General features: G+C 38.6%; 1 protein-coding gene across 1 annotated transcript in view; it reads right to left on the bottom strand.

The window, feature by feature from the left end:
- The window catches only part of Gucy1b1 (guanylate cyclase 1 soluble subunit beta 1), a 54,078-nt gene extending 42,379 nt beyond the window's left edge, over window positions 1-11,699 (bottom strand). The window contains exons 1-2 of the mRNA XM_070012997.1: window positions 11,591-11,699; window positions 10,924-10,997 (exon numbers count right to left, since the gene is read on the bottom strand). Of these exons, the coding sequence (XP_069869098.1) occupies window positions 10,924-10,997; window positions 11,591-11,593 (77 nt within the window). The 5' untranslated portion in view covers window positions 11,594-11,699. The remainder of the gene's footprint in view (window positions 1-10,923; window positions 10,998-11,590) is intronic.
- Between the last annotated feature and the right edge of the window lie 12,796 nt (window positions 11,700-24,495).

The following is a 24,495-nucleotide window of genomic DNA, read 5'->3' on the forward strand; positions in this document are numbered from 1 at the left end:
ATAAGGTCTAAGCCATACGGGAAAAAACACACACAAAAAAGAAATCACATAGTACATTTAAAATAACAACAAGAAAAACCTTGTTTCCGTATCTTGGAGTTCATTTCGCTTACCATCATCTTGTATGATTATATGTACAGAGCTATTGAGCTATTCTGCTCATCCACTAGGACTACCCTAGACATATACTAGTTATTATAAATGAGGGAAACCATGGGAACTATGTTTCTTTGGGTCTGGCTTACTTCATTTAACATGATTTTTTCCAAGTCTTTCCATTTCCTTAGTTTTTATAAATAAGAATAGAGAGAGGTCCTTCCCACTGGGAGACAGCTTACATCAGGATAATTCCCAATCTACTTTTGTCCAAATCAGTGCTCTGTTCTCTTATTTGTCAAATAAGAATGAAGAGTGGATCCCTTTGCTACAGTGCCATTTAGATTCAGTGGGTTCATGGATATGATGTATTTGGGGCACTGTAGAAACATATGGTAACTTCCAATCTAAGTGAGTTACTGCATTCAGAGTGAGACAGCATAGTGAACATTCCCATCTGGTTTTCTAATTTAATTTCAGTATGACAAATATTAATCTGCAGTCCGTGGCACCAAGTTTAAAAAGCATCTCAAGGACCTGCTTTTAGATTCAGGCTAAATTCATAACTGGAGTCCAATCCACAATCCAGTAAATATCTTGTGATATATGAAATTGGCAATGCCAGCAACAGCAATCATAATCCTTGTAATATGTTCACAAGAGACTGTACAAAAGAACTACATTCTTTTTTTTTTTTTTGTCGGTCGTGGGGCTTGAACTCTGGGCCTGGGCTCTGTCCCTAAGCAATTCAGCTCAAGGCAAGCGCTCTACCACTTGAGCTACAGCACCACTTCCGTTTTTCTGGTGGTTTATTGGAGATAGGAGTCTCACGGTCTCTCCTGCCCAGGCTAGCTTTGAACTGCGATCCTCAGATCTCAGCCTCCTGAGTAGCTAGGATTACAGGCGTGAGCCACCAGCGCCCGGCTAAGAACTACATTCCAAAAGGAAGTAGTAACTTTCATTTCTTTATCTTCAACCAATACCGATATAAAAGATGTTCACTTTGTATAGTAATGTGATTTTTCTATGGTTAACAACAATGCAATGTATATTGGAAACTGTTCAAAGGCTGGGCTTACCTTTTTTCACCATTCCAAAAAGGCTGGATATAATAATGAGATGGACTAGAGTAATTGTTTAAGAATGTGTACCAATATGAAAGCATCAAATGGTATAGCTGTATGCCTAAGTATATACATTTTTTATTTTTCAAGTATACCTTGATAAAGATGGGAAAATGTCTATCTTAACAGAGCTGATATTTTATTAAATCTTGAAAGGTGATCATCCTTCTGACATTACATATTATTATTGCAGGAAAAGTATATGTAAAGACTATTCTCTATAGTCTGGAAATTAAGAATGTGAATTTATGAGTATACATATATATTGTGTGTGTATGTGTGTGTAAAGCATGACAATATTTTGTGAAATAGTACTCCTGAATGCACCATGAGGGGAAATTACAATTTGAATATGAAATGTTTCTCTTACGTAAGATTTGTTGCGCCTCTTGATGCTGAGAGGTATGTATGTTACAGGAGGAATGGGAAGAGTGAAGAAAAGAAGGGACTGGTAGATGAAAATCAATAGGATGTAGGTTCTGAAAAGTTTCCATGATTAAATGATTTGAAGATTAACCACCAAGGATTTCAATACAGCAACAATTTAATATTTCATGACCCAACTGGCAATGAATGGTAACTGGATAAGATTATGTAATGATACCAATGTCACTGCCCAAATAGAGAATGAAAAACTTCAGAAGGCTGATCTTCTACCTTGATTAGAAACTGCTAGGACCTCAGTATTTTTTGATAATGTTTGTGTATGAAAAGCTCTCTCTTTTGCTAGGCATAAACTAGGAGGACACTATTTAATTTTCCTGGGAAAGGAAACAAAGTAGCAAATGCAAAAGCTGCAAATCCTCTTAGTCTTCCAAGTTGTTACTTCTGAACTCAGCCAGTTAGACTTCTGTGGAGTGCTCATTTCCTTAGGATGCTTTCCTGTGGATGTCTGCACAGCATCAGCCCCTAACTATGGTTTGCCTTCCAGCACATGAAAGTAAAACATTTGTCAGAGTCCCTGATTCTGGAGAAAAGAGAAGAGAGAAGAAAGAACATTGTTCTTGCAAACAGTAGCCATGTCTAGTTAATGTTCACCATCTGGATATAGTAATGATGAAAATGTAGATTTCCTGCTTTCTCCTCTTATATGCTTAGCAACAATGAAATATGTGTTCTGAAAAGTCTCCATGATTATATGAATTGTAGATGTGATGTGTAAAGTCCTTCTTTCATATACAAAATTAAATGATATGCTTCTATGAACTGTTTTAATTCACGAAGATGCAGAATGCAAGGAAATTAAAGTCTCCAAGACCAGCCTTGATTTCTTGGGCGAGGTCAGAATGTAAAAACACAGAAACAAACCAAGAAAAATGTTGAAATGATGACCTGGTGTCATGTCATTCCTAGCTGTCCCAGTTGAGGGCAGGTCCATGCCAAGAGCATACTGTAGGTGGGTGATTAGTGAGTTTATCAGCTAAATGGCTGTATGTTCCTCTATCTTTCTAGCTAACTAGAAAAGATAGAGAGAAAAGGTCTGATTTTGACAAGCATATAATTTGCTTATATTTTGAACTCTTTATTCAATGGTTTATTTTTTTCTGAGAATGTTCCTGGCTATGAAAATAAACCTAGTTTCAATTTTAAAGTTTATTATATTATATCCTAGCTTACAATTGTATTTTAAAAGAAGCATTCAGCCTGATATTAAAAAAAGCAGTGAGAATGTCTACCTCTTCAACTTACAGTGCTGAAGTTTCAACACGAACCATCATTTAATCTCTTGGAAAGTCAGATTTATTGTATAAAAATTACTGACCTAGAAAGTCATCTCTTCTTTCAAATAGATGTAACACTAAATAATTGGAGTAATGGATGAAAAAATTCAAGTGTAAATATAATAAGATGGGTGCCAATGGCTCATGTCTGTAATCCTAGCTACTCAGGAGGTTGAGATCTGAGGATCCCAGTTCAAAGCCAGCCCAGGCAGGAAAGTCTGTGAGACTCTTAATCTCCCATTAACCACCAGAAAACTGGAAGTTCAGTCTAGTTGAGCTGAAGAGCTCAGGGACAAGGTCCAGGCCCAGAGTTCAAGCTACATGACCAACAACATAACTTACCATTATCATGTTAAAACAGAGCTAGAGGTGTGGGTCAGCAGTAGAATTCCTACTTAGAAAGTGCTAGTTAAACTTAAAAAGTGCTAGTTAGAAAGTCCCTAGTTAAACACTCCAATACTGTCAGGTACTAGTAGCCCTCACCTGTAATCTTAGCTATTCAGGAGGCTGATATTTGGGAATCACAGTCAAAGCCAGCCTGAGTAGACAAATACCACACAGACTCTTAGCTCCAATTAACCAGCAAAAACTGGAAGTGAAGATATGACTCAAATGGTAGAGTGCCTGGCTTGAACAAAAAAGGCAAACAAGAGCATTGAAGCCCTGAGTTCAAATCTCAGTAACCAAGGCACACACACACACACGCACACACACACACACACACACACACACACACACACACAGAGAGAGAGAGAGAGAGAGAGAGAGAGAGAGAGAGAGAGAGAGAGAGAGAGAGAGAATCTCTAAAATGAAATAAAACAGACATAGGCTTCTCTCTACTTAACCATGAGTACAGAAAGGTGTAGAAATTTAGTTCATATTCATGAATGTGAAAATCTGATTAAAACATGGCAAACTATTGTGAGGCATTATTTGCTTTAATTTGTTCTAAGAATAGTAAGAGCACATATTACATTTGGAAACAGCAAAGAGGGATGTGGGCAGTGAACAGACCTGAAATATGTAGAGAAATAGTATAGACTAAAGGAATAAGACATACAGAAAACCTAGTGAGAAGCTATTAGAGGAGCATGAGGGAAACTAGGAAGAGAGAAAATGAAAGAGGGACTAAATTAAAATTCAAAGTACTGCTACTAATTCAATCAAGCAAATGAAAGCAAAAGAATATTGTCTCATCTACTAGAGAGGTCAAGTTGGAGGTCTGGGAGTACAAGGCCAGCTCAGCCAAATTTGACAAAGCCATATCCTAAAATCTAAATATAAACAAATGGGCTGGGGGCATTATTAAAGGATTTTTACCTATCATGTGTGAGGCTCTGGGTGCAAGCCCCAGTATTTCAAGAAAAAGAGGTGGGGGGGAAAGTAAATGAACAGGAAAATGTCAATGACTTAATCACTTATACTAGAGGGATATGAAACACTTAGACTGATGTAGTATGCAAGATGAAATTAATCGTAGTTACTACTGCTATTAATGTTGTTGTTTGATGCTTAGGCTCCAACCCAGGTACTTTCATTCCAGATGCAGGCAAGCCCTCAACTACTTAGCTATGCTCTCAGCCCTGGGTATTATTTCCAAAAAGGACCTTCATCACTTTCATGAGAGATGGGGAGAAAAAAAGTTGGAAAACTTGGTTCTAAAGTGATATAAAAATTAAAAGCAACTATTTGTTAAGCAGCTATTTAAGAACTGTGTTTTGAAAGTTTTTTTTTTGTTGTTGTTGTTGGTTGTTTGTAATAAGACTTGAATTCAGGGCCTTGGTGATATACATTAGATATTTCAATCAAGGCTAGCACTCTACCACTTGAAGTTCAACTCCATGTATATCGTTAGAGGTTAATTAGAAATAAAATTCTTATGGGCTTTTTTGCCTAAGCTGATTTTGAACTGGAGTCCTCAGATCTCAGCCTCTTGAGTAGCTAGGATTATAGCCTGAGTCACCAGGTCTGGCATGCTTTGTACATACTATTCAATATATTATGACAGTTCAATACATTAGTGATTATTTTTTCTTATGCTATATGTGGAAACTTTAGGCAGCTTGCAAAGCCCACACCTGTTTATGCTTGTTTGAACCATAACATTTATTTGTAATTAATAAATTCAGATGGAACAGTTAATTTCAAAACTGGAAGGTCAGTCTACATTATTCGACAATCAAGCTGCTGTTTCCATGCTTCCATATTTGAGTTATAGACAGGAAAGTTAAAAAAAAAAAGACTAAAAATATCCTGATATCTCTAGACCTTTCAAAGGCAAGTATTACATCATTTGCTTTTCTGTCCTCAGTACCTGAAACACCAAATTATGCTACTTAAAGATGAGCTTAACAATGAATGAAAGAGAAAAAAATCTATAAATAAAAGTATGCCACCTGCTGCAATCAGACAGCCACAGAATCAAATAGGAATCCTTTCCACAAGGGAACATAAGTGACAGCCTTTCAGTCATGATAACACTGTCAAATATACATATTTCATACACAAATTCAGATCCAGATATTTATCTCAAATCAGAACAGGGCATATCAATACTCTTGTGTAGTTCTCCAGATTTTAAGGATGGACAAATAATTGTAAGCTTCAGAAAGAAGGCTTTTTGTTTGACTGTGTGTTAACTGCTTGTGTTGCTATGCTGGGAAAACAATCCAGGGCCTTAGATGTGTTATGTATGCATTGTTCCAATTTTGTTTATTTGGCCAGTTCTAGGGCTTGAACTTGGCTTGGACACTGTCCCTGAGCTCTTTTCCTTAAGACTAGCAGTCTACCACTTTGAGCCACAGCTCTACTTCCGGTTTTCCAGTGGTTAACTGGAGATAAGAGTCTCACAAGGACTTTTCTGCCTGGGCTGGCTTTGAACCGTGATCCTCAGATATCAGCCTCCGGCGTAACTAGGCTTACAGGCATGAGCCACCAGTAGCTGGCTGATAGTATTTGTTTTGTTTTTTATTACACTTAGTCATTTTTTGGGGGGGGGGGGAGGGTCCAGTCGTGGGGCCTGAACTCTGGGCATGGGAGCTGTCCCTCAGCTCTTCAGCTCAAGGCTTGTGCTCTACCACTTGAGCCACAGCACCACTTCCGGCTTTTTTTCTTTTTGCTTATGTGGTGCTGAGGAATCGAACCCAGGGCCTCATGCATGCAAGGCAAGCACTCTACCACTGAGCCACCTTCCCAGCCCCCACTTAGTCATCTTGTAGTGTTGTTGTTGTTGTTTCTTTTATGCTAGTTCTTAGGCTTGAACTCAGAGCATCAGTGTTTTGCTCAAGGCTGGCACTCTAATCCTTGAACTCCACTCCATTTCTGGCTTTGGGGTGGTTAGTTGGAGATAAGAGTATATACAGTGGAATTCAATGCCTCCACCAGAAAGAATGACATTGCTCCATTTGTTAGGAAATGGAAAGACTTGGAAAAAATTATATTAAGTAAAGTAAGCCAGGCCCAAAGAAACATAGGTCTCATGGTTTCCCTTATTTGCAATAACTAGTATATATCTGAGACAAGCAGAAATGGTAAGATAAGTTGATGGTAAGCAAAATGAACCCCAAGTTAAGGACTCAAATGTTTTTTTCTTGCTTGCTATTGTGTCTAACATATTTATAAGATATTTCTTTGTTGCTTTGTATGTCTCTCCCCCACGGTATAACCCCTGTTTTCACTGTATTTGATGTTGGTATAATTTGTACAGGGGAAGGGAAAAACAAATTGTTTAAATAAGGATACAGGTAGACCCATTACACCAATGAGATGTACAAGACGTTATGTCAAAATTGAACTTTACAACTTTGGTGGAGGGGGGATGAGGGGAGAGGACACGGGAAGAGATGGGAAGGGGAAACAAAGGAGGAGACAACAATACTTGTTAAGAAATGCACTCATTATCTTGCCCATGTAATTGTAACCCCTCTGTACGGTATTTTCACAATTAAAAAAAAAAGAGTATCAAGGACATTCCTGTCTGAGCTGACTTCAAACCACAGTGCTCAGATCTCAGCCTCCTGGGTAGCTAGGATTACAAATATGAGCCACTGGCCCTCAGCCATGTTAGAATTTTTACCTCGGATGAATTTATCTTTATTAACCATGTGCTCCTGTTCAGTTAGAAAACCTAAAATTGAACTCAATAATTTCATTCAACAATCAACTTTAACCATAGCTGGCTCAGGAAAAACAGATATTTCTAAACTAAGTATTTGGATGCTATTTTAATGTGAAGAAATCTAGACTGGGTATTTTCTAAATTGATGATGGATTTTTCACATCATCTAAGAACTGCAATCCTTACAAGGACCAAGAATACTGAAAACTAAAAAGCAATTGACAAAATGAGATTTTAAGTAAAGTCTGGGATCTCTTGATTTCTTCCATTTGGGCTGATATAGTGCAGAAGTGAACAGATAAACAGCTTGCATGGTTTTCCCTGGTCCAGGGGCTAAGAATGGTGTTTGGGTACATTTTAATAGTTATATAGATACATACCTATACAATATTTTTACTTAGTCCACAATACATAGAACATTTTCTACCTTTCACTTTAAGAGACATTTTCTGTCCCTTGGTCTAGATAATTTTTTTAAACAAAAATGAAATTAAAGCTCTTGAGAAATGATTGTATTGCCAGTAAGAGGATAAGTGGATACTGAGTTTACTATGAAATATTTTGGCTCCTATCCACTAATAATTTTCTGTCTGGAATCTGTTACTTAGGGTTTTATTTGTCATTAAATGTTTGGCATCTTTCTTAGAAAGGATGGATGGCTATTTCCTACTAAACTAAACAAAAATAAAATGTGTTATGTAACATTTCATAAGCATTCATTTAGATAGATACACAGAAAGGGAAGATAGAGGAATCTGGTACTTACTGAGGAAAAGACAAAGAATCTTTTCTCACACATTCAATTTATCATCAAATGCTAAAAGTGAAAGTATCTTGGCCCAATGACTAGAGATTACCTCTGGACAGTCAGGCCAAATGGACAGGATGGCTCAGAATTAGGGCAGCAGTCTTTTCAGTTGTACTATCCATCCCCAGACCATGAGCATCTCAGCTCTGGAAAGCAAATCATCTTTCAGCAATCATTTAGCAGTCGCTCAGGAATTCTGGCCTGAAGACCACTGAGTAACTCCAGTCTCCTCAGGACAGAGCTCAACCCTGCTGTCTAGCTCAGATACTAAACTGAATCAAAATTAACCCGTGAACGTCCAACAGTACTTCCATTAGCAGTGCTGTCATTGCTGACACTTAATCTTTCAAGTAATTTTAAAGGAAGAATATCTGTGTGATGTGTTTCAGTTTTACCAAAAAAATTAATAAGACTAGAATTATGATCACTTGAACAGTCTAAGAATATTAATGGTGACTCACACCTGTAATCCTAGCTACTTAGCAAGCTGAGATCTGAGGAGAATAGTTTGAAATCAGATTGGGAAGGAAAGTCCATGAGATTCTTATCTCCAGGTAACCATCAAGAAGCTGAAGTGAAGTTGTAGCTCTAGAGATAGAGTCTTGAGCAAAAACACTGAGAGATAGCACCCAGGCCCTGAGTTCAAGCCTGAGTATGGGCACCCACACACCCAAAAATAATACTGTTTAGTTAGGACTGGTGACTCACATCTGCAATCCCAGATAATAAAGAGTTGGAGGTCAGGAAGATCTCAGGCTAGCACAGCTAGCCTAGTTAGTGCAACCCATCTCAACCAATAAGCCAGGTATGGGGCTTCATGTCTAATCTTAAATATGTGAGAGGAATAGTTAATCATGGTCTAAAACTAGCAAGGATTCCAAAACATAATACTCTATCTAAAGGCAGCTAAAGCAAAAGAGTTCTGGTGGTGTGGCTCAAGTGGTAGAGTAATCATCTAGTAATTAAAAGACTCTTAGTTCAAACTCCAGTAGCAAGAAAATAAGGAAACTAAATTTGGAGCTACTTAAGTTAAATGATACCAATGTTTAAATCAAAATTCATACACACTTTATTAGAGTGTGACAATAGTCTCAGGATGCTTTGGTAGTTAAGTTTTCATTGATGGAATTTGTACATTTTTAGATTTTTATCTCCCCTAAGGAAAATATGGCCAATATAAACAAATTTCTCAATAATTTAGTTTTAAAAGTAATCTATGTAGCATAATTTCATATTTCTGTATTTACCAATTATCTAAATTGATAATGGCCAAGTCAGGCTATCCCTTGGCTTTTTCACTTCAGCCATGGCTTCATTTCTTGATTTTGTGTGTGTGTGTGTGTGTGTGTGTGTGTGTGTGTGTGTGTGTGTGTGTGTTAAATTGGAGTTTCACAGACTTTCCTCTCTGGGCTGGCTTGTAATTATGATCTTAGATCTCAGCCTCACGAGTAGCTAGGATTATGGCTATGAGCCACTGGCTCTAAGCTTTGTCAAGCATTTTAAATGTGATTGAATGACATAATGACCACCACAACCATCATCTTTTATTATGCTCTTGAAATTCTAATCATATTTATTTTTATAGTATATCTATGAGAAATTTGGACATTAAGATCAACAAACATGGGGTTAAGGATGGGTTGCTTACATAAATGCACAAATATGGTGATGTAAAAACAGTGTTGTATATAAGTTGCACTGTTTACAACTTTGTTTCTACCAGACAAAGTAAACAATATAAAGGTTTTAGAAATGTGGAAAGAAAACTTCAGTCTTGAAGTCTCCTAGAGTGCCTAGATTCCCATTTGATGCAATAATTTGCAAAATGCAACTTGTTTGTATGAGATATATATGCCCTCCATGGGTAACAAAAATGACTCATGGAACACGAAGGAAATTACTGAATGCAACAGGCCCGGAGGAAGGATTCATTGCATTTAGAATCTTTCATGGTTACAAATAATGATAAGCAATAACTGTCATGCTATTGCATAATAAAGCCTGTTAACATTGATTCTTCTTAATTTCCTTAGGGAAAAAATCAGCAAAAAATAAAATGAAATTACAGTGCACAACAAAATCAGAGCAACTGATAAAAACAATTAAAAACTGTCCACCCAAATAACTCTTCTATCCACTTCATGGACTGTGAGAGTTTGACATGTTTTTGGTGTGGTGAGTGGGTGGGATCTCCAGGAGAGGGGGAGGGGGCTGGTTCTGTTAGGAGTGCTCAACTCAGAACAAGGGAGGGTCCAGAGAGATGCTGTGCGTCTTTACAACAGGGTTAGATCCTCAAGTGGGTGTGGTATTTCTGTTCCCACCAGAGCATCAGGCTCAAATTTCCAGACTGAAATTATAGTTGACCCCTCCACCTCAGAACTGCCAGTAGAAAACAAATCAAAAACACTCCCCATCCCCACAGCTCCTCCCACTCACAAGATTTCATGAAGTTAAGCAGAAAAAACTCCAGTTTCACTTGATTTCAGGTTGAATAAATGCATTTGATCATTTGTTCAAGAACTACCCTGAGTGTATTTTAAATATATGAAAAGGTGGGTGCGTCTTTTGCGTCTTTTGATGATGTGTACATCATAAAAAAGGTGGGGGGGGGTACACGAAGGAACCAGGTCTTCCATTTGTTTGGAAGGCCTCTGTTTAAACCTACGAAATCCCGGAGGTGGCCCTGCGCGTGGGAGCTGAGCAGCCCACGGAGCCTCGGGGCCTCGGGGATTCTGGAAGAGCAATTCCCACGCTCTGCCCTGGTCTGGACGCAGCATGGACCCCAAGGGGCTCCTTTCGGTGGCTCACCCCAGTGTAGCCCCGCCCCGGTCGGCCCTCCTCTCCGGGTCCCAGCTCCGGAGCGTGGGAGCGCAGCTGCGGCGGGTAGAATCAGGCGGAGGCGAAGCAGAGGATGCGCACCCACCAGCCTTTGGGAAGCCGAGGATGCAGCGAGGCTGGGGGCAGGGGGAAGGGATTCCCCAGGGGCCGCCTCACCCTGGGACACAGCCTCCCTCTCCCAGGCATGCTCCTGCTGGCTGGCTGGAGCAGGTCACTTACTTGATATCTTCCCACACCTCGGGGCCGTAATTGCGGATGACCAACAGTTCCAAGGCGTGATTCACAAATCCGTACTGCAAGGAAGCGCAGGGGGAGATGGAGCGTCAGGGGCCCGCCGCGGTGGGAGGGAGCCTGGGAGCACGTCCTGGCTCCCCCAACCCGTCCCCTCACCCTCGGGCTGCGCTAGGTTTAGGGCTTAGCATACCCTAAGATGAGTGGATCGCCGAGGGGGACACCTCCTAACCCGGGGCAGATAATGTCACCGTCCACCCCATTCCCACGCCATCTTCATAGCCCTGCTCACCTGTCCGGGTTTGCTCTGGGGACCGCGCGCGCGGGGACGTGTGCCCGGAGCCTCGCCAGCCTGGGCGCTGGGTCTCCCACGCCCGCTGGGCCTGACCCAGTCCGGAACACCTCGCGCCCGCCGCACCTCCCCTTCCCGAGCATGCAAGGCGGGGGCACCGCACCCGGGACCCCGCTGGGAAGCAGAGGCATCGATCCTTCGGGCTACTAAGGCGGCCGTTCCCACCTGGGTCGCCAGGACCCGGGGTCAGAAAGCGGCCAGGCGTGGCGCCCCCGGGGACCCAGAGTCACCTCTCCGCGCTTCCCGGGGACGGTCAAGATCAGCCCTCCCCAAGGTCTACCCAACCTGCCTGAAATCACTCACCATGGTGTCACAGCCGGAGCCCCACGGGCAGCATCCACGCACAGGCTCGGCCTAGGGACCCTGGCTACCGCCGCGACAACGCAACCGGGCTGGGGAGGCAGCATAGAGCTGTCGGGAGCACCTCAGCCCCCACCCGCCTTGATTGACAAGTCTCTTCAACCAATGGCTAGTCGAGCCACAGGGGCCGGTCGCTGCTTTCCAGTCCTCGACCAATCAGGGTCAGAAGAGGGAAGTAAGCTGCTTTTGGTGCTTTTACTCTCAAGGCCTTCCCTCCCCCTTCTGGTGACAAGGCCTTCATTTGAGGCCCTAACCAGGAGGACTGGAAGCTCTAGCAGTGCTCTTTACATGAATTCCGTTGAAGGGGACAAAGAAACAGGGAAATGCATTTGTTGTGATCTTACTACACGTATTCTAATGGAGAGATTGAAAGTTCTGTCTTCTGGTGATGCTCTCTCTCTCTCCCTCTCTCTCTCTCTCTCTCTCTCTCTCTCTCTCTCTGTCTCTCTCTCTCTGTCTCTCTGTCTCTCTGTCTCTCTGTCTCTCTGTCTCTCTCTCTCTCTCTCTCTCTCTCTCTGTGTCATGGAGTCTTTAAAAGAAATATGTCCATGTGATGGTCAACCTTCTAGTGTTTATCACGTTCTTGAAGACAGACACTTCCTCTGTGGCTTGGTCTTCCAATAGTTTACGGTTAATGGAAAGTTAAAAGTATTGATGAATGTGTTTTACTTTTAGTGAATGAGACTTCAGAGAGCCAACCGAAATGTTCAGTAACATTTGGGTAGTTTGGCGAGCTACATTGAAGATATCCAACTCTGTCTTTTGTAAAGTATACAGAATCCATGTACATTTTGGGTTTGGAAAGTGACATCAGTCTCTACATTCAAGTCTCTAACCCTCTAGAACTGGTCTTGGTTGTTTCTCCAAGGTAACTGTTGAACTAGAAAAGACGCAGTATGAAATGTGGACTTTTAATTAATCATCCTTCAATCTGTATCTTAACAGGGCAACAAATTACTTAAAGCTTGGAGTCTTGGAACAAGGAGGTCAGAAGAACAGAGGCACCTGGATTGTAGCTGTTAGGCAGGTTTAACTGTCCACACAGTGTAAGGTTGAAAGTAGGGTCAACCTTCTTGATAGGACCTGAGAAGCCAGGATGATGTTCTAAAATATGAATGATTTCTTGTGAGAACATTCTAAATAGGGCTAGAACAAATGTCAAAATAATAACAGTATATTGCTGCCAGATGTTGTTGAAGGTTACTGGTATTGAAATAAAACAAAGCAATATATAATCTAAAATTTTTCATCAATGATTTTATGATAAAATGAATTATAATAGTTAATACAATGGAACATCTCACTTTATGCAACTATTGAATATGAAGGCATTATTGCTGGGTACCAGTAACACATACCACTTACCTAACTACTCTGAAGACTAATATGCATAAGTTTATGGTTTGAGGCCAACCCAGAAAAAAGTTCACAAAAACTTGTCTAGTGAAAATGCATGGATGTGCAGATACATACCTGTCATCCAGTTAGCTGTGGAAGCACAAATAGAAGGCCCATAATCCAAGATTACCTGGGTCAAAAACATCAGCGACCCTAACCAGAGGATAAAAGGCTAAAGGCATGGCTTAAGGATTATAGCACCTACCTAAGAAACATAAAGACATGAGTTCAAAATTTAAGCTAACCTTTAATATTAACCTTTTCATTTTCTAAACCACTAAATTTGCACATCACACTACTATGAAGAAGCACAGGATATTAGATACATCATGGTAAAGAAATATATATTGTTGTGTAAAGAAAGATATCAAGTAGAATCACCTTCAATTTTCAAGTCATTCTATAGAATATGCAAGGTGCTAGCTGGGTGAAAATAAAACATGTACAGCCACATACATTTCTATAAGCACAGACTGCTGGGTGAGAGAAAGTACAACAAAGTGTTGCTATAGCTGTTGGCTGGAGGGATCAAACTTTTGCCTTTTATTCTATAGCCTCTGAATTTTTCACTCTCATAGATGTAACAATTTTAAAATGTAAAGAGATATTTTAAGCCATGTTTTTGTCTAACTTTGAACAGCTGTGTACCTATGGTGTCTCAATATACAGTATTCCACTGGTGCCTTCATATTAGACTTTACAGTTACTTACCATCCCAGAATTTGCTCTCTGGGGATGAAGGGTGAGGGAAAAACTGAAGAATAAGCATTCTACTAGTCTCTCTTTGTGTCAATCTTTGTTTCTGTCTGTCTCTCTGCCTTTCTGTCATTTTAACATTCACCCTTTTTCCAAAGTCATTTGTCCAATTACTATTTTTCATTTATTATGCTCTTTCACAAAACAATTTTGCATTTGTAAATAATTTTCACTATTTTTTGATTATCTCATATTTATTCTAGAGCTATAGGAAGTTCATGAACCCATTGCTGGCTTTTTACTTGAGCCACAAGATAGCACAAAGGATATGACATTCAAGATCAAGAGGCTCCCTCAGGGGGGGATCACCAAGCTTCTACAAATAGCAGATGCATTGTCATACTGCTGACCAAGGACTACAGAAATAATACCATGAAGTGCTTTTGGCCATATTCTTAGAAATAACATATTTCATTATCTTTTGTGTTTCAAGCTGAGGAGAATCAATTGAAGAAAAAAAGGAGCAGCTTAAAGCATGGTTTAGCCAGCTTGAAAGTCAATATTTAACTATTTGGAGATCATCCAATAAATGAAAAACAAATATATGGCAATATAAAATGTCAGCTGAAACAATACAATTTTAGTTAATAAAAATAAATTAGGAGGTTTGATACTAAAACATACTATGACCACTATTTTCAATTTTCTGAACATGATAACACTTTACATTGAGGATAAAGAAGACATATTTTGGGGTATTAAGCTCTGCTTGCATTCTTTTAAAGCTTTGATGCTCATCCCACTTTTTTCTGTAATGGAAGCAGAGTTTCTATGATGGATGTTTTTGTGTATCAATGAGCTTTTTAATATCAACAATTCCTCAAATAATGATTTACTTTTAATTCATATGCTTGAACACATCTCTCTCAGAGCCTCATTATTGGGGTTTTTTTTTTGAAACTCTTTTATAGAGATACACAAAATTTATACCTTTAGGAATTTTTACTAAATGTTACTTGATAGTTAAAATGAAAAGCTCAGAATGCTTCCAAAAAAAATAGAAGAGTGCATTCTAATATTTGATAATGGAGTAAAAAACATAGATTGGAAAAAAGACAACCTCTTCAACAAATGGTTTTAGGAAACTGGAAATCTGAATGCAGAACAGTGAAACTGAATCTCCATTGGTCACTTTGTACTATATGAATTGAAAAATGGATCCAAGACCTCTTAAATCCATGAAACTACTACAGGAAGGAGGGAGAAAAACAAAACTTCTCTGATTAATACGTTTCAAGGGCTCAGCAAATCCAAGAGGGAATTAACAAATGAGATTGTATCAAACTAAGAAGTTTCTGCATGGCAAAGGACAGAGTTAACAAGATTAAAAGGAAGTCTACATAATAGGAGATCTTTGCCAGACATATGTCTGACACTGACCTAATAATATCCAGATTATACAAAGAGCCCAAGAAACTCAACTCTTAAAGAATCAATAACCCAATTAATAAATGTTAAATGAGCTAAATAGAGAATTCTCAGAGGCAGAAATATAAATGATGAACAGACATATGAAGAAATATTCAACATCTCCGCCCATAAAAGGAACACAAATCAAAATAACACTGAGATTCCCTCTCATCCCAGTTAAAATACAAATAACAGATGCTGGCACAGATGTAGGGAAAAAGTAACCTATTACACCGTTGGTGGGAGTGTGAAATTGTTTACCACTCAGCAAAGCAGTTTGGAGATGCCTCAAAAATCGAAATATAGAATTACCTTATGATACTATTCTTTGGACATTTATCTAAATGGTTACAAATTAGGATACAATAAAGCCACCCACACAATCATGTTCTTTGTTCCACCATTCACCATAGTCAAGGTACAGAAATATATCCTTCAATGGATGCATGGATCAAGAAAATGTATGATATATACACAATGGAATTTTACCCATTCATTAGGAGGAATGATTTTAAAAAGGAGGGACTTGGTAAAAATAAGGGTGAGTGAAGTAAGTTAGGCCCAGAAAGACAAAGATTTCATATATGGAAGCTAGAACTAATATATAAATGTACAAGTAAACACAATGAGGCTGTGTGCAGTCATACCCCAATTTATTAACTGATATATAGTATTTTCAGTAGATGATTTAAATAGAATAATTAATTCCCTAGAAAAACTAATTCATAGTCCAACAAAATGAATATCAGGAAACGTACTTGAAAAGTGAATGGAGTGGGTCAAGGGATGGGGTAGGCAAATGAAGAGAGGAAGGCAGGGAAATCATTATCACAACACTTACTGCATATGTATGAAGCTAAATCATTGAAAGGAGGGCTTGGGTTGGGAGGGATGTGGGATAATTATGAAAGGGGTGACATTGATCAAGAAGTATGTACTCATAAATTAATTTGTTGAATGCTAAATCTTTTGTACAACTACTACATGGTAATAAAATAGATTTATTTCTTAAAAGGAAATAGCCTATTTGAGAGGTTCCCTTAAGGCATACACCCTGTTAGCAATTTTACCATTTCTAACTTTCTAACTGAGCACACACACACATTGTGTGTGTGTGTGTGTGTGTGTGTGTGTGTGTGTGTGTGTGTGTGCTTGGTTAGACTTTTGAAAATGCTATTGAATGTTCTACGAAGCCCATATGAACTTTTTTGTGAAAGTCAGTTTTGTTAAGTACTTTAATCCCCTGTGATTGGTATTTGTTCATATTTCTCATTTTTCACCATTTCTTAAGTAGTTGCTGATCACCTAGCTTGTAAAAATCCCATTAGGTCAGTTCATCTAGACACTCCTTTATTCCTGATGTTTCATCTAGCAATAGATCTCTCACCTTCCTTCTTAGTTATACATTCCCACTTTCCTTCCCATGCTCACCTTGGACTGGAACCCAATCTTTCTACTCCACTGGAAATCCTATTTCAGTGGTGCCTGTACCTGTCATGGTGATGCTCAATAAAATTATTGTTATCACACTTTAGCATACAACACTGAGTCATTTTTTCTTTAACAGACATTCAACTAGAATGTCCGTTAGCTGCACCAACTTTTCACATGCAGATTACTTTCATTTTTGTTTGAAACAAAATTTGAACATAAATAGATGATACAACTATATTATGAATTTTCTAACAAATATAATAGGAATAAAATAATTAAAAGGTGCTCCCCTGAATGGGTGTTCACATATAGTTGCATAAATATGCAATTAGATGGTGTTAATCTAATGATAAAACCTTAGTAACTTTTATTGGCATACAAAGCAGTACAATTACATTGGATATAATCACTTCCATCCTTACAAAATGTGCACATTGCATAGTCATTTAGAATTTATTTCAAAGAATCTTTATCTTTCCAATATTCCCATATGATAATCTCCAAATGCCACAGCGCATCAGACTTCAAGATAGAAACAAATGTCTTAAGCTACTTTGCTAAGATTCAAAGCTAATAATGATGCTTCACTTGAGAAGCATCAAAACCACATTGAAAAGATTCAAGTGTGAAAAAAAGATTCAAGTATGAAACAATTTTGATCCAATGAAATGATTTTAATGATATATAGCTGATTTTTAATTGCTTGTAAATAACTTTAGTTATTAATTAATTTTATATTCATTATCACCTTTGGTTTTCTACTAGATAAAAGTGATTGTGTTTGTTTTGCAGTAAGGATCAGATGCTTAGGGACTTTAATAAAATCACCAAGTGACTTAGTGACTCATTGTAGAACATTGATTCAAAATCTAGCCCTCCTTCTACATACAATTATGTTCCTTCATGCAACTAGAGAATCAGGCGTTGGTATTGGTTCCTTATGGTGCCTAAATGAATAGAAGAGTTTAGAAGAGAAGTCTCTGCCACTTACATAGCTTATTTTAGTTGCATAAATTTGGATAAGAATTCACATTTATTCCTTAAACTTTCTTCTCTGTAAAACAAAAACAGTAAAAACACTGATTTCTATACCTTTTGTAGTGTTTTACAGATGAGTTAACATTTATGAAAATGTTTTATGTGCAGTACATTTTAGTGTTCATTTGATTTGCTATTATTCATTGTATGATTGTTTAAACTACCTGGATTTTCATGTGAGAAACATCATGAAGGAAATATGATTTTCAGTTTTACTCTGAACAAATGACTGAACCTTTCTAACCCTGTTTTCTCTCCTGAAAATAAGGGAAATTGTGGTTTATAGTTAATCATACTGGAGAAGAACATACTACTCTGCTTGTTAATGGTAAACACTTATCAGATGTAACTTAAGCCATGTGCTTGTGAAATGACTTAAGCCAGGTGCTTGTGAAAGCATAATTTATATTTTATAGATGTTGTATTTGCTTAAATCCTTTAGTGACTATGTGTGTATGCATATGTGTGCATGTGTATGTGTGAGAAAGAGAGAGACAGGCAGACAGACAGAGACAATTCTTTATCTCTTTATTTCACTCCAGCTCTACAGACAGAAGACAAAGTCTACAGACTTAAGAAAGGACAAATGCTGTTCATTATATTATTGCAGTTTAAATAAACAAAAGCTCATCCTGGGGTATGTTTTGATGTTACGGCTACTAAAATTAGCTGAAATTCTCTTATCAGTTTTTTTCCCTTATTTCTTTCTTCTTTGTAATTTGTTATTTTTGTTTGCACTTCTATTTAAAAAAACCTAACAACAAAAACGTTCATTAAAAAGTTGGCCAACAGTTTCAAGGAAGCTCAGACCTCAATTGTTTGGCTTACTATAGGAATAAGTGAGTTTCTCATGCTTGATCCAAGATAAAGCTAATTTTACTGCAGCTATGGATTTTCTCATATGGAAAAAGATAGAGTGAACAGGAATTCTGAGTGATTATTTCAATATCCTAAAGAAATAGTAATAGGTATACTGTGCTTGGTTTTGTTGTTGTTGTTGTTGTTTGGTGTTCATGGGGCTTGAAATCTGGGTCTGGGTGCTGTTCCTCAGCTCTTCAGCTCAAGGCTAGTGTTCTACCACTTGAGACACAGCACCATTTCCAGTTTTCTGGTGGCTTATTGGAGATAAGAGTCTCACAGACTTTCCTTCCCAGGCTGGCTTTGATTTGTGATCCTCAGATCTTAGCCTCCTGAATAGTTAGTATTTCAGGCATGAGCCACCAGTGCCCGGCCTACTGTGGTTGTCATAATGATAATCCCCACACCAAGACAATATCCATATTCTGATCTCTAGAGCCAGTGAATCTCACCTTACATGGGAAATGGTTGTAGCAAATGTGATTAACTCAAAGGTATTTAAATTGATATGTAGCAGTTAGACATGTGTAATGGGAATAGAGAGATGCAAGCTAAATGGAAAACCTTTCATTCAGTGGAAACATATTGAAAGCCAAATTCTGAGACTGCCTAGAGATTTTGTTAAGGATTAACTATATGTATCCCCCTCAAATTTTTGGATTGAAGCCCCAACTTCTCACACGATGCTACTTGGCCTTTTGGGAGGTAATTTTATTTAGATGAATATATAAAGGTGAGGATTCCAATACACATAAAAAAGCCAGTCAGTAAGGCTCTCATCAAGACCTGAATCTACCAGCACCATAATCCTGGACTTCACTGTCTCTAGAACTAATAGAATACATGTCCTCTCAGTTTAAGTCACCCAGTCTATAAGATTTTTGTGATAGCAGGCTGGGAAGTGGCTTAGTGGTACAGTGCTTGCCTGGCATGCATGAGGCCCTGGGTTCCATTCCTCAGCACCATATATGGAGAAAAAGCCAGTAGTGGCACTGTGGCTCAAGTGGTAGAGCGCTAGCCTAGAGCTGAAGAACTGGGGGACAGCGCCCACAGAGTTCAGGCCCCACGACTGACAAAAATAAGATTTGTGATATCAGTCTATCTATCAGTCCAAACTGACTAAGACAGGTCTACAAATTACATTGGTATGTTAATTTTTCAATATTGTCAATAAGAGTTGAAAGTTTTACCTAATGCTTCCTCTCATAGTATGGCTTTGTCATCATGAGTATCAATCTTTTATTATTCTCCTCCTTATTACACTGCATTTCACTGAGAAAATGACCATAAAGATAAAGCTTACATACAATATAGAAGTCTCATCTCACCCAAAGGTAAATGTTGTTGTTTCTTTCTCTCTCTTTTTGTGAATGTGACTCAATATTTTCATTTTATTTTACTTTTATTTTCTTGGAGTAGTTGTATAAAGAAGTGTCAACTGGGAGAAAACAAGGGAAGGGCAGCATTGTCCAAAAAGAAATATATATTTCACCTGACTTACATAACTAGGAGAAGATTTTTACTAGCTATGCATCAGACAAAGTCCTCATATCTAAAATACACTTAGAGCTCAAAACATTAATTGCCTCAAAAATAGATTCTCAAAGAAACAATAAACTGATTAATAAATGGGCTAAAGACTTAAAGAGAGATTTCTCAGAAGAAGAAGAATGGGCAAAAGACATATGAAGAAGTGTTCAAGATTTAATTTATAAAATATTGTAAATCATTGAGATTTCACCTCACCCCAGTTAGAATGCCATTATCAAGAAACCTAACAATAACAGATACTGTTGAGGATATGGCTAAAAGGTAATGCTACTGAATTGCCGGTGCAATTGCCAGCTACTAATTTGCTGATGCAAACATGCTCAACCGCTCTGGAAAGTGGTATGAAGGTTTTTAAAAACATTAAACATAGATCTTCCCTATTCCCCAGCAATCCCACTCCTGGGCATTTACTCAAATGACCACAAACAAGGCCACACTAAGCTACCAGCACAACTATATTCATTGGAGTATTGTTTACAATAGCAAGATATGGAATCAATGCAGATACCCCTCAGCAGACAAACGGATCACGAAAATGTGGCATATTCCATTACAGAGAATGATATTGTACTACTCATAAGGAAATGGAAAGAGTTGGAAACGTGATTTTTAAAAAATCTTTTGGAGCATATGTTTAAAATGTAGATTCCTGAGCCAGTAACAAGTGCATGCTTATAATCTCAGCTACTGAAGTTACAGAGGTAGGAGGATCACTGTCTCAGTCTTGCCTAGCCAAAAGAAAATAAAGAAGAAAAGAGAAAACAAAAATAAAAGATCTTATCTAAAAATAATAAAAGAAAAATGACAGAGAGTGTGCCTAGTTCAAGGAGTTGACTTGAAGTCTCTGTACCGAAATAAGAAAATTACAAGCTCTGGGACAGGAGGTAACCTTGTTATTTTAATTGTTGGGTATGTTTGTAGAAATAGATCACTTTGACAGGTTCAACTCTTCTTCCAGTAATTTTTCAAAGCAGGTCGCTCACATTTAGTCTACTGTTTTTTTTCTAGGCTAAGTGCAATGCCTATACTTTTGGGCTCTTCTCATTTGATCTCAAGATTGAAAAGTGAGAGACGGAGACAGTGAACTCCCTGTGAAAATTTACCAGAGTCCTAAGTAGGCTGCATCAGTGACAAGAAGATTCTATATAGACTATTTCCACCTTTAGCAGTAAAGAGGTTCACTTAGAGTCAGGCAATTATCGTAGCTACTCAGGAGACTGAGGTCTGAGGATAGAAGTTCAAAGCCATCCCGGATAGGAAAGTTTGTGAGACTGATATCTCCACTTAATCACCAAAAACCAGGAAGCAGAGTTATGACTCAAGTTGTAGAATGCTAGCCTTGAGCAAAAAAACTCAGAGACAGTGCCGAGGTCCTGAGTTCAAGTCCCAGAATGGGCACACACACACACACACACACACACACACACACACACACACACACACACACACACACACACACACACAAAGATATTTGCTCACCACCTACTTGGCCACACTCCTGTTCTTTGTGCCAAACTTCTGCTTGGAAAAATCAACCTCCCTGTGCAGTTGGCTGTGTGGGATGTAACCAGAGCACAAAAACTGATCCCCAAATGAGGATCATCTTCCCTTAAAGTAGTGGGTAAGATGAGAGAGGAATCAGCATAGGCCCTTTTCAGCCTATACTATAGCCCATGACAGTGGCACTTTTATCCATATTTGTCAGAAAGCAACACTTACTTCCATGACTTTATCAGATACCCACAGCCCTATTTGTTTGTGTGTCCTTTGTTGTGCAAAACTCCCAGGTATGTAACTAGTGAGGGCATTTCTTGCCTCTATTCAGGAGCTACAGGGGTCCAGATTGTGCTCTAATAGTTACAGTAAAGGATGGGTAACAGCCTAGAGAATACCATCAGCGGTACAACTGTGGGAGAGTGAAGAAAGAACTTGAAACTCTCTCTATGAGGACTTACATAGGCTACAGCATTTAAGTTCTTCCTCAGATTCATCCCTTGAGCTGGAGGGACGAATCTTTTTTCTTCTTTTTAATCTCTTTTTGGCTGGGATCTTTATGCATGATAGTCACCCCAGGTTTTCTCTTCATGGGATAAAGCAAAAGTTCCTGCAGTTGCCATTAAACCCTAATAAACCTGATGCTTCAGTCCCGTTTGTGCCTCAAGAGTTAGTGCATTGGAAAGTTAGTCATCAATGTGACAATATGAGGAGACTTTCCTAAGTAAGATATAGTGGGAGGTCCTTGATTATTGGAGAGGCAGGCTCTAGGAAAAGAGTAGGCTAAATCTCCAAGGACCCTTGCTTCTGAAAGAGATTTGTTATAAAATGACCAGCCCTGGCCACAACAGCACTCTAGTTTCTTTTTTGTGGAGCCATCACTATGCTTTTTAGACTTTCAACCTTGAACAAAGTTAGCTAACTAAACTTTCTTTCTTTCTTTCTTTTTTTTTTTTTTTTGGGGGTCGGTCGTGGGGCTTGAACTCTGGGCCTGGGCGCTGTTCCTAAGCTCTTCAGCTCAAGGCGAATGCTCTACCACTTGAGCTACAGCGCCACTTCCGGTTTTCTGGTGGTTATTGGAGATAGGAGTCTCACGGTCTCTCCTGCCTGGGCTGGCTTTGAACCGCGATCCTCAGATCTCAGCCTCCTGAGTAGCTAGGATAACAGGCGTGAGCCACCAGTGCCGGCTTAACTTTCTTTCTTTATAGTGTTAGCTTAGTGTACATTTTGTTATAACATTGAAAAATAGACTTAAAACAATTGGTACCAACTTAGGGAGTTGTTTCTCTAACTTATACCTGAAAATGTGGTGATGGTTTGTTATCAGCTCTTTTTTTATTGTCAAGGTGATGTACAGAGGGGTTACCATTACATAAGTAAGATAATAAGAACATTTCTTGTCAAACTTGTTACCCCTTCCTTCATTTTTCTCCTACTTTCCCTTCCCCACTCCCAACCCCCAAGTTGTACAGATCATTTCCAACATATTAGCTCAGAAGAAGGCAAGTAAAAGCCTAAAATACTGTGATCAGAGTGTTGTGGGTGATTCTGGTGAAAGCTCAGAAGATGAAGAGACTATGGAAGAGCTGAAACATCTTAGAAATTGGTCAGCGCTGGTACAGTGGATATGGAAGGCCATGCTATGGAAGTCTCAGATGGAAAAGAAACTTCTATTAGACATAGGAATATCTATTACTTGCATGTTTCAAGTAAGCTAGGAAAGTTTTGATGAAATGATCAGAATGGCCATTGATTTCCCTTTTTTTTGCCTTGCATGTAAATATTGATCTATATGTTGCTCAAATGATACAAAATTCCACTCAGCAAGGATGAATAGATTCTAGTGGTCAACTATAAAACATGATAAAGTGTGTACTTAAAAAATGCTATGAGAGAAATTTTGAATATTCTCACCACAAAAATTGTGAGACAAAATGATCGATGTTTTCCACAGTATATAAAAAAATCATGATATATATCATCATCCTGTACATTTTTGTCAATTAATTATTGCCTTAAAATATACATTGTCTTAACTGTTGCCTGAAGGTCAGAGTCTTGGTTTAGCCTAGGGTGTATATTTGTATTAATTATGACATTGGAGCACACTTGAAGATCTCACTCCAATTATAGAGAAAGCTTATTTAATCAGGAGGAAATAAACAATAAATCAACACACTGTTCCTGAAGTTGTCTGTGAATAGTTAACATGAAACTTTCTCTTCATTTTTTTTTATACTTCATTCTTTTTCAATAAGGAGGGCCATTTGTTGTAGTGTTGAATAATCAATTGGTTAGCACTTTTATATAATTGCTGATTTCTAGGAACATTTCCCTCAAACGTCATTCATTACTCAGCATACAAGCTCCTCACTTTTTCTCTTTTAGACAGCCAAGACACTTTTGGTATCTTTCTTTGTTGACAGAACAGCAGAGAAGGGCCTGGTATTTTGCAAGTGACTAAGTTAGTTGTCACAGTTTTCATGGTTGTTCATAGAAGATCCATGATTCCTGGAAAATCAGTGACCAAGGATTGACTTCCTAAAATAGTACCAGAGAGAAGGTATTAGAATGACTTAGCATTGATTTCCTAAGCTTCGGTTTCCACAGAGCTGAATCACACCTACACAGGCAGCAGCAGGCACTTTAGGATACCCAGAGCTCAGATGCACACATCTTTTATCTTGTCATAAGTATGTCTGCCCTCTTCTCTGAAGGAAGATTTCATCTCTGTCATTTAACTGTGCTTGCTATAAAAAAAAATCGTGAAAAGATAAAGGACAATAAAGACAACTAACACTTCCTTCCTTTTTTGTCCTACCCTAACACTAACTCTGGTTTTCTGATGGAAAATTGTGTTCCAACAGAGCCCAATGGAGACAAATTGACTTCAACCTTGTACTACAACA

The sequence above is a fragment of the Dipodomys merriami genome, unplaced genomic scaffold (assembly GCF_024711535.1).
Source record: "Dipodomys merriami isolate MVZ:Mamm:240054 unplaced genomic scaffold, mDipMer1.0.p SCAF_9, whole genome shotgun sequence".
NCBI classification, from domain to species: Eukaryota; Metazoa; Chordata; class Mammalia; order Rodentia; family Heteromyidae; genus Dipodomys; species Dipodomys merriami.